The following is a 13,585-nucleotide window of genomic DNA, read 5'->3' on the forward strand; positions in this document are numbered from 1 at the left end:
CCTAAAAAGATATATTTTTGTTTTGAACTTTCTAGCAATGTTCTTTATCATTCTGGTTATGTCTGAAACATAACCACTTGTACAATTTTGACAATTTTGACAATTTTGACAATTTTGACAATTTTGACAATTTTGACAATTTTGACAATTTTGACAATTTTGACAATTTTGACAATTTTGACAATTTTGACAATTTTGACAATTTTGACAATTTTGACAATTTTGACAATTTTGACAATTTTGACAATTTTGACAATTTTGACAATTTTGACAATTTTGACAATTTTGACAATTTTGACAATTTTGACAATTTTGACAATTTTGACAATTCTGACAATTTTGACAATTCTGACAATTTTGACAATTTTGACAATTTTGACAATTTTGACAATTTTGACAATTTTGACAATTTTGACAATTTTGACAATTTTGACAATTTTGACAATTTTGACAATTTTGACAATTTTGACAATTTTGACAATTTTGACAATTTTGACAATTTTGACAATTTTGACAATTTTGACAATTTTGACAATTTTGACAATTTTGACAATTTTGACAATTTTGACAATTTTGATAATTTTGACAATTTTGACAATTTTGACAATTTTGACAATTTTGACAATTTTGACAATTTTGACAATTTTGACAATTTTGACAATTTTGACAATTTTGACAATTTTGACAATTTTGACAATTTTGACAATTTTGACAATTTTGACAATTTTGACAATTTTGACAATTTTGACAATTTTGACAATTTTGACAATTTTGACAATTTTGACAATTTTGACAATTTTGACAATTTTGACAATTTTGACAATTTTGACAATTTTGACAATTTTGACAATGTTGACAATGTTGACAATTTTGACAATTTTGACAATTTTGACAATTTTGACAATTTTGACAATTTTGACAATTTTGACAATTTTGACAATTTTGACAATTTTGTCAATTTTGACATTTTTGACAATTTTGACAATTTTGACAATTTTGTCAATTTTGACAATTTTGACAATTTTGACAATTTTGACAATTTTGACAATTTTGACAATTTTGACAATTTTGACAATTTTGACAATTTTGACAATTTTGTCAATTTTGACAATTTTGACAATTTTGACAATTTTGACAATTTTGACAATTTTGACAATTTTGACAATTTTGACAATTCTGACAATTTTGACAATTCTGACAATTTTGACAATTTTGACAATTTTGACAATTTTGACAATTTTGACAATTTTGACAATTTTGACAATTTTGACAATTTTGACAATTTTGACAATTTTGACAATTTTGACAATTTTGACAATTTTGACAATTTTGACAATTTTGACAATTTTGACAATTTTGACAATTTTGACAATTTTGACAATTTTGACAATTTTGACAATTTTGACAATTTTGACAATTTTGACAATTTTGACAATTTTGACAATTTTGACAATTTTGACAATTTTGACAATTTTGACAATTTTGACAATTTTGACAATTTTGACAATTTTGACAATTTGACAATTTTGACAATTTTGACAATTTTGACAATTTTGACAATTTTGTCAATTTTGACAATTTTGACAATTTTGACAATTTTGTCAATTTTGTCAATTTTGACAATTTTGACATTTTTGACAATTTTGACAATTTTGACAATTTTGACAATTTTGACAATTTTGACAATTTTGACAATTTTGACAATTTTGACAATTTTGACAATTTTGACAATTTTGTCAATTTTGACAATTTTGACAATTTTGACAATTTTGTCAATTTTGACAATTTTGACAATTTTGACAATTTTGACAATTCTGACAATTTTGACAATTTTGACAATTTTGACAATTTTGACAATTTTGACAATTTTGACAATTTTGACAATTTTGACAATTTTGACAATTTTGACAATTTTGACAATTTTGACAATTTTGACAATTTTGACAATTTTGACAATTTTGACAATTTTGACAATTTTGACAATTTTGACAATTTTGACAATTTTGACAATTTTGACAATTTTGACAATATTGACAAAAAAAATCTTGAGAAGAGCCTCCAAACGAAACCTGTTAAAGTCTCCAAAAAGAGTCATCAGCTCAATTTTGAAAAGTCTCCAATAAGAGTCTCCAAAGACTCACCGAAAAGATCTGTAAGGCATGCTAAACAGAAATTCTATAAAAAAAAAGTCTTCAAATGAGTATCTTGTAAAGCCTTCCAATAAAAGTCTCTAAAGTGAGCCAAATTAGAGAAAACGGAGTTTTCCAACGAGAGAAGTTATAATGAAAATCTGAAAAATGATGTATGAGTCTTTTCTTTCCAAAAGCCTCGAAACTCGTATTTTGAAAAGTCTCCAATAAGAGTCTCCAAAGTGAGTGACCGTAAAGTTATGTGAGGCAAGCTAAACAGAAATGCTTGAAAATGGTCTCCGATCGAGTATAATGTAAAGCCTTTGTAAAGTCTCCAAAGTGAGTCAAATTTCAGAAAAAGGGTTTTCCAACGAGTGAGTCACGGAGAAATTTGTCAGAGAAGTTATAATGAAAATCTGAAAAATGATGTATGGTTCTGCAAAGGAGCTTATTACCATAAGTCTCCAATAAGAGTCTTCAAAATGAGTCAAGCTTAGAGAAAATTCTTGAACAGGGGCTTCAAACGAGTACCTTTTAAGAGTCTCCAAAACAAGTCTCCAAAGTGTGTCACCAAGGAATTCTGTGTGGGTTAGTTTTAAGGAAATACTTGGAAAAACTGTCCAATCGACTATTTGGATAGGCTTCAATAAAGGTCTTCAAAAGTCAGTAAAGATTCTTGGATTTTTTTTAAAGAAGACGAGTGCCGTGTAAGTCTACTATAAAAGTATCTAAAGTGAGTCACTGAGAAATGTTGTTGGACACGTAAAAAAGCCCCCAAAGGAGAAGGTTGGCACCTTAAGTCTCCAATAAGCGCTTCATGAGAATCCTATAAAAGTCTCCAAAGTGTGTCAAGTTCTTGAAAAGGGTCTCCGGTCGAGTACTTTTTAATGCTTCTAATAAAAGTCTCCAAAGTGAGTCAAGTTTGAAAAAAATCTTGAAAAAAGTCTCCAAACGAGTTGTTTTACCCTATTAAGATCCAGTAAAAGTCTTAAAAGTGAGTCTATGTAAAATTCTTAGGAAAGGTTTTTGAATAAAAAAAAACTCAATTGGAGTTTCAGGAAAAATCCTCATGTCTCTAAAAAACGTGTTTCACAAGAGTCTTATAAAGTTGAAAAACGGCTACCTGAACGATACTCTAAAAAAATGCTGTCAAAAGAAAACCTTTAAAAGTTAACAAAAAAGATTCTTATAAGAACATCTAATACTGGAAGAAGTCTCCAAAAAATCTTTTTATTTCTGAGGCTTCAAGATCTCCACCCTCTATTTAAAGAATTTATTTTAAAAGATATAAAAAAATTGTCCAAAAAGGCATAAAAAAAGCTAAAAAAAAAGTCTCCAAATCGGGTTTTGAATTTGATTTTAAAAATCTTAAAAATTCGCTACCAGAAGAAAGCCTTTTTAAAAATAACAAATAAGTATGTTGAAAGTATACCGTAAACTGGTGTTGTCCAAATATTTATTCAACATTTTGCCTTCTGAGAAAAAAGTTTCCAAAGATATGTATTTTTAATTTTAGACCTTCAGTAAAATCTTCAAATATTTTTTTTTACTTTTAAAGAATTGTGTAAAATGGATTATAATTTGCTATAAAAATCATTAAAATAGCCTTCACAAACAATTCAAACTCATCTTTAAAAAATCTACCAAATTAGTTTGATTTTTTTTTTCAAAAAATCAGCAAGAGCAAATTGGCTGAATGTTAAACACTTCAAAGTCTCCATTAACTAAAAAAATGTTTATCTATGTCTTTTGAAAAAAAGTCTCCGAAAGAGTTTATTTTTTATTTTAATGACTTAAAAAATCTCCAAACAAAGTTACCATTTCAATTCAAAAAAAAATTAAAACGGACCAAAAAAAGTTTTTATAAAAGTAGTCAAAACAGTCTACAAAAGAATCTCGAAAACGATTCGAAAAGTCTCCAAAAACTGTATTAAATTTTGTTTTTAGAAAAATCTTAACATTAGTTTGCGAAAACGTACTTCAAAAATCCTAAATTTTCATGCTTTTAAAATTTCGTTGCGAACATTAGAGAAAAAAAAATCTTATTAAGTCTCCACATGAGCTAAAATCTCTCCAAAGGAAATAAAATAAAAAAGCAACTTTTTTCAAAGCTCACAACTTTCGCTAACAAATTCCGAAGCCAGAAAAGCATCCATTTATTACACTTGAGTTCTCAGTTATGTTTTGCAAGCTTCTGCTTTTTACCTGTTGTGTTTCCATTTCACGTTGAGCGGGAATAAAGCAGCCAACTATAATTAATTTCTTTTGTAGGAAGCTACTTTTTGTTGTTGTTGTCCAAGGTCCATGGCAAATTTTCAAGGTCGAAAAGTTTTGAAGCTGAATCATTAAAATACAGACGAAAATGATGTCCAAATAGATGGATTTAGTTTTTTTTCTTCTACTCAACCATGTTCGCCCTAATCCAGTCAATGTAAGGAACGATATCCAGGGCAACCACACAACGTTCGACGGGACCGATGACGAGCGCAAGTTGTACAAACCGCCTCCCACTCGAAGGAACAGCAGCTCCAACTGGTCCGCCGGAATACGTACGATTTGCAACGTTCTCATGACTTGTGGTGTACAATAAGACGTTGTTTGGAAGGTGCTCTTCATTAATTTGACACTCGGCTGAACTTGCAGCGTAAATCGTTTCCTTCTGAATAATTCCTGTGGTATTTTTGGAATTTTTATTCCAACCCGCAATTGTATACTCTGACGGACGGAGGTGCTTGAGTTCCGAAGTCAGTGGCAGGCAAACGGGTTGGATGTGATCTGTAAGAAATGTTTTGATCGATAATTTTATAATCACTTTTACAACAAATGCAAACCTTCAAATGCGACATTTTCCGTTGTACGAATCAAATCAATTCGGTACCTATAATCGTTACGATTTCGAACAACGTAGTCAACTTCGTACAGTCTGAGTGGAGGTGCGCAATCGGTCGGGTCTTCCAGCTGGCAATCCGGTTCTCGGAAGTTGTCGTATTCACCCAATACTATTAAATCACTGCAAATGAAAAGTTAGTCTTTCACTTCTTGCGAACAAATCAAGCAACTAGGTACTTACGGAATGAAGTAGAAATTGATACAATTTTCCGATGTCAACACGTAGCGATGGCTGATGAGCGTTCCTAGGCAATTGTAGCCCAACGCTCGGTTGAACAATTTGGCAATCCACGGAAATTCATATAGAGTGGCATTGGGAGTGCTTTTCTCCCCATCGATGAGCCCTTTTCCGCAGTGTCGTCGTGGCAGAAGTTGCGGATATTGGTGGGTTGAGTTGAAGTCTTGCCCCGATCGCAGCTTTTGCAAATATATGAGGTTTGTAGTTTTCGCAATCCACGACTCGTACCTTTTCAACGTAATCACATCTCCAGAACAGTGGGTGAAATACTGTAAAAACCAACCTCCCATGAGGAGTGCGACTCCGATGCTTGCCCGATCATTTCGGAAATGGCAGGTATCGTTTCCAAGGTAGGAACCCAACTGATTCGCGTCCCCGTTGACTCCCCAGCCAACCAAAAGCTTTGCGTTCTGATCATCGAAGGGCTGGACCATCATACAAATGGAGAGTACATATTTGTTAAACTTTACGTCTTCAGTCAGCTTTAAAATTGCAATTTCTCCGTCCTTTGGTAGATGCACTGACTTCACTCGGCGATACCGAGCATTTCCAAAGTGAAGCACATTTTGGTGATGAGTTCCCAGTCGAACCATAACTTCACCGCTACCGAGCAGAGATCCAGCCCCATCCATAACGCAAACCGCAACTGTTAGCACGTGATTACGGCTTATTAAGGTGCCACCACACGCAAACGCAATCGATCGATCAGTTCGGTAGTGAAAAACGCTCCCGTACCACGGCCACTGTCCTGGAGCAGCGTCCTGGCCACCACCATGATCGAGAACCTCCGCGAAGGCCCGTTGGCCGCACTTGGACCAAAGCTCCTGCGGAGTGGCTTCCCCCACTAGAAACAGCAACACGACTACGGCTGCTCTGGATTTCATTCCGACTACGCGAACGATCACTTTGTCACTCTCGATCGAAACTGCTGTCGAGTACCAATTGCGAGTACCAATTGACGCCAACGATTTGGACTTTCCAAGCGGCTGACGTCATACAGTCGTTCAATTTAGGAATTCCCTCGCTGCATGGGTCATTAAGTTAAGTCTCCAATTTCGATGTTTTTGTGTTTAATAATAAAATTGGACGTCACTAACGTCACGTTTCTGATAACTAAGGGCTTTAAATCCCCATTGAGCAAAAATTCAATAAAATAGTTTCAAAGTCTACTTTTATTGGTCGCTTCTACAGGGGAAAAGGTCGACTTTGAAACTTAAAGTGATCAATTTGTCCAAGACTAGTGCTTACATCCCGGGAAATTCCGGGACAAAATTCCCGGGATTTTTTATATTTTGTCCCGCGAATTTTCGAAATTAGAAAAAAAATTGCCTGGAAATTCAGATTTTGTTGTGTTGATCAACGATAAAAAATAAAAATAAAATATTAAGCATATATGAGCATTAATTTGACTTCTAAAGGAAAATTGTTAAAATTTACTGAATAGTAAATTGCCTAGCTCTTTAAAAAATTTCTATTTTATTTTATATATTTTTGAAATGATATATTTTTTTTATTTCAACTTAAAAATAATAATATCGTTTTAAATGATTTTTCATGATTTTTTTTGGCAAATCAAGACGAATGTATCGAATTAAGACAGCTGTTTCAGTCATTTTTGTTGCATAATGTTTTGATTTTTTGATTGATTTCGGTTAAAACAGGAAGAGAACAAAACAATCAGTACATCGATCTCCAAATTAACTACTTTAAAATCTCCTGTATTTGTCCTGTATCTATTCAGACTGTAGTCCCGATTTTCCCTAGTTGACGGTAGTGACTTTAAGATAATTTGAATGTCTAAACTTATCAAAAAGAAATATATTCACTGGTATAATTTTATTTGTTGTCTTTTAATTTGATATTTTAGACATTTTAAAAGATTTTTAAAGATTTTCTTGTCATGTCATTTAAAAAAAATGGTATTTATAAAAAAAATATTTAGTTTGAAAATTTGGTGCATTTCAAAACTAAAACACAAAAACGAACAAAAAATTTCGAGAAACTGCTATCTTTATTTGATTGAAGTGTAGTTTATCACGAATGAATAGTATCGAGCTAATTTTATGATTAAAAATTGAAAAACACGACAAATATAATGAAAACATAGATTTTATAACTGTTTAAAAATTTCCCGGGATCCCAGGAATTCCCGGGATTTCAAAAATATTTTTCCCGTTTCCCAGGAAATTCAAAACCCGGGCAAATTGGACGCCCTATCCAAAACTATTCGATTTTCGCCACAAAAGCAAATCTTCCAGCAATTTTGTTTTTTTTTTTTGTTCAAGAGTGAGGCCGTTGCAAATATTTTTTGAAGTTTATGTCCCTTGACTCTGACCAAAGTCGTGGGGGGGAGGGGGCCCAGTTGTTTTGCAATCATTAATTTCCAAAATACCTAAGTTTAGACGAAAATTTATTTTTTTACAAAAAGAAAAAAAATTGCAGTGCCGTACATTGTAATTTCATAATAGTTCAAAATATTTTTAATCCAGCCCAAAACATGCTAAATATGATTATCAATGCAGAAAAATGCATTTTAGATTGTTTTCAGATGCTTTGGCTTCTATTTTAATAAAAATTTTGAAGTTTTTTGAAAAAAAATTTTTTGCCCTCTGATTTTTCGGATCAATTTTGAAGGAGGGGGAGAGGAGAGGGGAGGGCATAAACTTTGAAAAATATTTGCAACGGCCTAACTTAATAAATGAGAAAAACTACTACATTTTTTTGGCGGGAAAGTAGTTCTTGTGGCAAAAAAATGTCCTTGAGTTTTGTAATAAATGATGATGGTACCAAATTCGCCTGGCCTATATTTAACTTACCAAACAAAAGTTTAAGAAATTTTTAACTCATAGAACATTTTTCAGGAATTTAAGTATAATAAACAAAGCCATATTTTGAAATAAAAAATGGCACTATGAATAAAAAAACGCAACACATGAAATTTATAGCATTAAAAAATGTAAAAAAAGTCAAAATTATCAAAATTGTCAAAATTGTCAAAATTGTCAAAATTGTCAAAATTGTCAAAATTGTCAAAATTGTCAAAATTGTCAAAATTGTCAAAATTGACAAAATTGGCAAAATTGTCAAAATTGTCAAAATTGTCAAAATTGTCAAAATTGTCAAAATTGTCAAAATTGTCAAAATTGTCAAAATTGTCAACATTGTCAACATTGTCAAAATTTGTCAAAATTTGTCAAAATTGTCAAAATTGTCAAAATTGTCAAAATTGTCAAAATTGTCAAAATTGTCAAAATTGTCAAAATTGTCAAAATTATCAAAATTGTCAAAATTGTCAAAATTGTCAAAATTGTCAAAATTGTCAAAATTGTCAAAATTGTCAAAATTGTCAAAATTGTCAAAATTGTCAAAATTGTCAAAATTGACAAAATTGGCAAAATTGTCAAAATTGTCAAAATTGTCAAAATTGTCAAAATTGTCAAAATTGTCAAAATTGTCAAAATTGTCAAAATTGTCAACATTGTCAAAATTGTCAAAATTTGTCAAAATTTGTCAAAATTGTCAAAATTGTCAAAATTGTCAAAATTGTCAAAATTGTCAAAATTGTCAAAATTGTCAAAATTGTCAAAATTGTCAAAATTGTCAAAATTGTCAAAATTGTCAAAATTGTCAAAATTGTCAAAATTGTCAAAATTGTCAAAATTGTCAAAATTGTCAAAATTGTCAAAATTGTCAAAATTGTCAAAATTGTCAAAATTGTCAAAATTGTCAAAATTGTCAAAATTGTCAAAATTGTCAAAATTGTCAAAATTGTCAAAATTGTCAAAATTGTCAAAATTGTCAAAATTGTCAAAATTGTCAAAATTGTCAAAATTGTCAAAATTGTCAAAATTGTCAAAATTGTCAAAATTGTCAAAATTGTCAAAATTGTCAAAATTGTCAAAATTGTCAAAATTGTCAAAATTGTCAAAATTGTCAAAATTGTCAAAATTGTCAAAATTGTCAAAATTGTCAAAATTGTCAAAATTGTCAAAATTGTCAAAATTGTCAAAATTGTCAAAATTGTCAAAATTGTCAAAATTGTCAAAATTGTCAAAATTGTCAAAATTGTCAAAATTGTCAAAATTGTCAAAATTGTCAAAATTGTCAAAATTGTCAAAATTGTCAAAATTGTCAAAATTGTCAAAATTGTCAAAATTGTCAAAATTGTCAAAATTGTCAAAATTGTCAAAATTGTCAAAATTGTCAAAATTGTCAAAATTGTCAAAATTGTCAAAATTGTCAAAATTGACAAAATTGGCAAAATTGTTAAAATTGTCAAAATTGTCAAAATTGTCAAAATTGTCAAAATTGTCAAAATTGTCAAAATTGTCAAAATTGTCAAAATTGTCAAAATTGTCAAAATTGTCAAAATTGTCAACATTGTCAAAATTGTCAAAATTGTCAAAATTTGTCAAAATTTGTCAAAATTTGTCAAAATTGTCAAAATTGTCAAAATTGTCAAAATTGTCAAAATTGTCAAAATTGTCAAAATTGTCAAAATTGTCAAAATTGTCAAAATTGTCAACATTGTCAAATTGTCAAAATTGTCAAAATTTGTCAAAATTTGTCAAAATTTGTCAAAATTTGTAAAAATTGTCAAAAAATTTATTATAAAGCCCACATTTTGAACATTTTAAAAATCAAACAACTCTTAGCACCCACACGGTGACGCACTTCCTCTCAAAATGTCAAACCTCAATTAATCTTCCACCTCAGGTCACAACATCAAACGGCTTTGTCGTCCCCACCGGTTTTAATCATCGGCCAACACACACACAAACACACAAACCTTTGACAACCTGACTTCCGACGGAGTCGTTATCTTGGCACGACCATCTTTTCGTGCCTTCCACAGTGGCGGCGGTCACAAATTGGAGCTGCGCTAATAAAAATGTCAATAGAAAAATTTAGAAGGCCGCTTCCTTGAAGAGGGGAAAACAGAAAAAGAAGGGAGGTAATGTGTACGTGTGTTTGTGTATGTGTATGTGTACAAGGTTTAGGTTTTCCAAGGTTTCAAAGGTTTTTTTTTTTTGCCAGTGTTTGATGTTGAGTGCTTTGCTAGAGTTTAAGCTGTTTTGAATAAATGATATAAAATGAAAAATTAAAAAAAAAAAAAACAAACTAATCAAAAATTAAAAAAAACCATTTAGTTTACCCTCTTTTGCCATTTTCATCTCTCAATAATTTAATGTACAATAATTTATAACGAAATCTAGCCGTCTCCGTTCCTCCGGGACTAAATCGATACATATCGTTTAGCGAAATCCCAAATAAAAGCAGCCTGGCAGCCCGGATGAGGTCTTTCCGGTTCGCTGACATCGACCTCCCCGATATGAATCTGGCCACTGCTCTGTATCACCCTGTATTAAAGAAAAGGAAAAAAGTAAAGAATCCCGGCAATTTTGAACCCAACCTGAAGGACTCTTCCCAGATTTTGTCCCTTTTCTCGCAAAAGCTTGGACTGGGCCCGGTTCAAAACTGGTAAAGTCACGCCGATCGATTCGAATTATTGATGGGGAAATAAATGGCCACCCTGGTAAAATGTGGGCACCTTTTTGAAAGAAGGAACGATTGCCGATGGGAGGAAATGGAGACTGACATTTTCAGGGTGAAAAGTGATAAAATCTCGAAAAAAACAATATTAAGACGCTTAAAAAAATTAAGACGTTTGAATCAGACGTTTGAAGACGTTAGAGCTGTGAACGTCAAATGTTATACATTTTGATAAACATTTTTATCATTTCAGTAAGAGAAAAATATTAAGTCGTAGCAAAACAAATAATTGAATCGAATAAAATCGAACATCTAATTCAGATGATTGATCCAAGACATCAAATGGGATGGCTCATGGCAAAAAGTTTAAAAATTCTAGTTTCCAGTAAAATTAATATGTTCAAAAGCAGTCTTCAGACGTTTGCCATCAAACATCTGAAATCAGACGTTTGAATTTAATTCGTCAAATTAAGACGTTTACACAATTTAACTGAAAATGAAAGGTCTAAAATCAGATTTTAGATTCGAAATCAAATCCTAAAAAAAAAGATCGGGTATCAAACGAGCTAGGTGAATTAGTCTCTAGATTCCGAATGCTTTTGAGTGAACGATAGTTTGCTTTGCTTAACGGTTCTGGATTTGGTTCTGGTAAACCAAATGCCCAGAACCTAACTTAGGTTAAGGTTTGCTTTATTGAGCGTATTTTACGAACTGTTGGAGAAGGTCCTTGAATACTTTGACTTGTTTAGCATCACATCATAGCCAATTGAGCATCAAATTTGAGCAGAAACAGACAATTCGTTTATTTATTTTTGTCATTTTTTGTCATTTTTTGTCATTTTTTGTCATTTTTGTCATTTTTGTCATTTTTGTCATTTTTGTCATTTTTGTCATTTTTGTCATTTTTGTCATTTTTGTCATTTTTGTCATTTTTGTCATTTTTGTCATTTTTGTCATTTTTGTCATTTTTGTCATTTTTGTCATTTTTGTCATTTTTGTCATTTTTGTCATTTTTGTCATTTTTGTCATTTTTGTCATTTTTGTCATTTTTGTCATTTTTGTCATTTTTGTCATTTTTGTCATTTTTGTCGTTTTTGTCATTTTTGTCATTTTTGTCATTTTTGTCATTTTTGTCATTTTTGTCATTTTTGTCATTTTTGTCATTTTTGTCATTTTTGTCATTTTTGTCATTTTTGTCATTTTTGTCATTTTTGTCATTTTTGTCATTTTTGTCATTTTTGTCATTTTTGTCATTTTTGTCATTTTTGTCATTTTTGTCATTTTTGTCATTTTTGTCATTTTTGTCATTTTTGTCATTTTTGTCATTTTTGTCATTTTTGTCATTTTTGTCATTTTTGTCATTTTTGTCATTTTTGTCATTTTTGTCATTTTTGTCATTTTTGTCATTTTTGTCATTTTTGTCATTTTTGTCATTTTTGTCATTATTGTCATTTTTGTCATTTTTGTCATTTTTGTCATTTTTGTCATTTTTGTCATTTTTGTCATTTTTGTCATTTTTGTCATTTTTGTCATTTTGTCGTTTTTGTCATTTTTGTCATTTTTGTCATTTTTGTCATTTTTGTCATTTTTGTCATTTTTGTCATTTTTGTCATTTTTGTCATTTTTGTCATTTTTGTCATTTTTGTCATTTTTGTCATTTTTGTCATTTTTGTCATTTTTGTCATTTTTGTCATTTTTGTCATTTTTGTCATTTTTGTCATTTTTGTCATTTTTGTCATTTTTGTCATTTTTGTCATTTTTGTCATTTTTGTCATTTTTGTCATTTTTGTCATTTTTGTCATTTTTGTCATTTTTGTCATTTTTGTCATTTTTGTCATTTTTGTTATTTTTGTCATTTTTGTCATTTTTGTCATTTTTGTCATTTTTGTCATTTTTGTCATTTTTGTCATTTTTGTCATTATTGTCATTTTTGTCATTTTTGTCATTTTTGTCATTTTTGTCATTTTTGTCATTTTTGTCATTTTTGTCATTTTTGTCATTTTTGTCATTTTTGTCATTTTTGTCATTTTTGTCATTTTTGTCATTTTTGTCATTTTTGTCATTTTTGTCATTTTTGTCATTTTTGTCATTTTTGTCATTTTTGTCATTTTTGTCATTTTTGTCATTTTTGTCATTTTTGTCATTTTTGTCATTTTTGTCATTTTTGTCATTTTTGTCATTTTTGTCATTTTTGTCATTTTTGTCATTTTTGTCATTTTTGTCATTTTTGTCATTTTTGTCATTTTTGTCATTTTTGTCATTTTTGTCATTTTTGTCATTTTTGTCATTTTTGTCATTTTTGTCATTTTTGTCATTTTTGTCATTTTTGTCATTTTTGTCATTTTTGTCATTTTTGTCATTTTTGTCATTTTTGTCATTTTTGTCATTTTTGTCATTTTTGTCATTTTTTAGGTTATTTAGGTTATTTAGGTTATTTAGGTTATTTAGGTTATTTAGGTTATTTAGGTTGCTAGGTCATTTTATTCGGTTAAGTTTTGATATTGTTTCAATTTTTTCAGTATTCTTTGCAAAAAAAAAAATATCCAACAGCCATTCATCACAATTGATTCACTAAAACCAGTTCCCAGTTCTCGCCCAAACTTTCCACAAAGCTCACCCTAAATTAAACTATCTACATCCACTAAAATCTCCCAACAAAAACAACAACACCAGCAAACAAAGCTCTTTCCTCTTGGCTTTCACCTGGCAATAATGGCGTTTTCCCCGCGCTAAAAGCTTGCACTTTGCAACAAAAGAAAAAGTTCCAACTTTTTGTTCCGCTTCCCAGCCCTCGAGCTGTGAATCTCGACATTTTCTGCAACCAACTCAACAAGAC

At 30.5% G+C, this 13,585-nt stretch overlaps 1 protein-coding gene across 1 annotated transcript; it reads right to left on the minus strand.

The window, feature by feature from the left end:
• Nucleotides 1-4,294: 4,294 nt before the first annotated feature.
• Nucleotides 4,295-6,190, minus strand: LOC120416257 (polyserase-2-like). The gene is made up of 3 exons (XM_039577960.2): nucleotides 5,200-6,190; nucleotides 4,961-5,139; nucleotides 4,295-4,904 (listed from the first exon to the last, which is right to left on the minus strand). The coding sequence occupies exons 1-3, from the start codon at nucleotides 6,138-6,140 to the stop codon at nucleotides 4,528-4,530; spliced, it is 1,497 nt and encodes a 498-aa protein (XP_039433894.1). The 5' UTR covers nucleotides 6,141-6,190; the 3' UTR covers nucleotides 4,295-4,527.
• Between the last annotated feature and the right edge of the window lie 7,395 nt (nucleotides 6,191-13,585).

The sequence above is a fragment of the Culex pipiens genome, chromosome 1 (genome assembly GCF_016801865.2).
Source record: "Culex pipiens pallens isolate TS chromosome 1, TS_CPP_V2, whole genome shotgun sequence".
Lineage (NCBI taxonomy): Eukaryota > Metazoa > Arthropoda > Insecta > Diptera > Culicidae > Culex > Culex pipiens.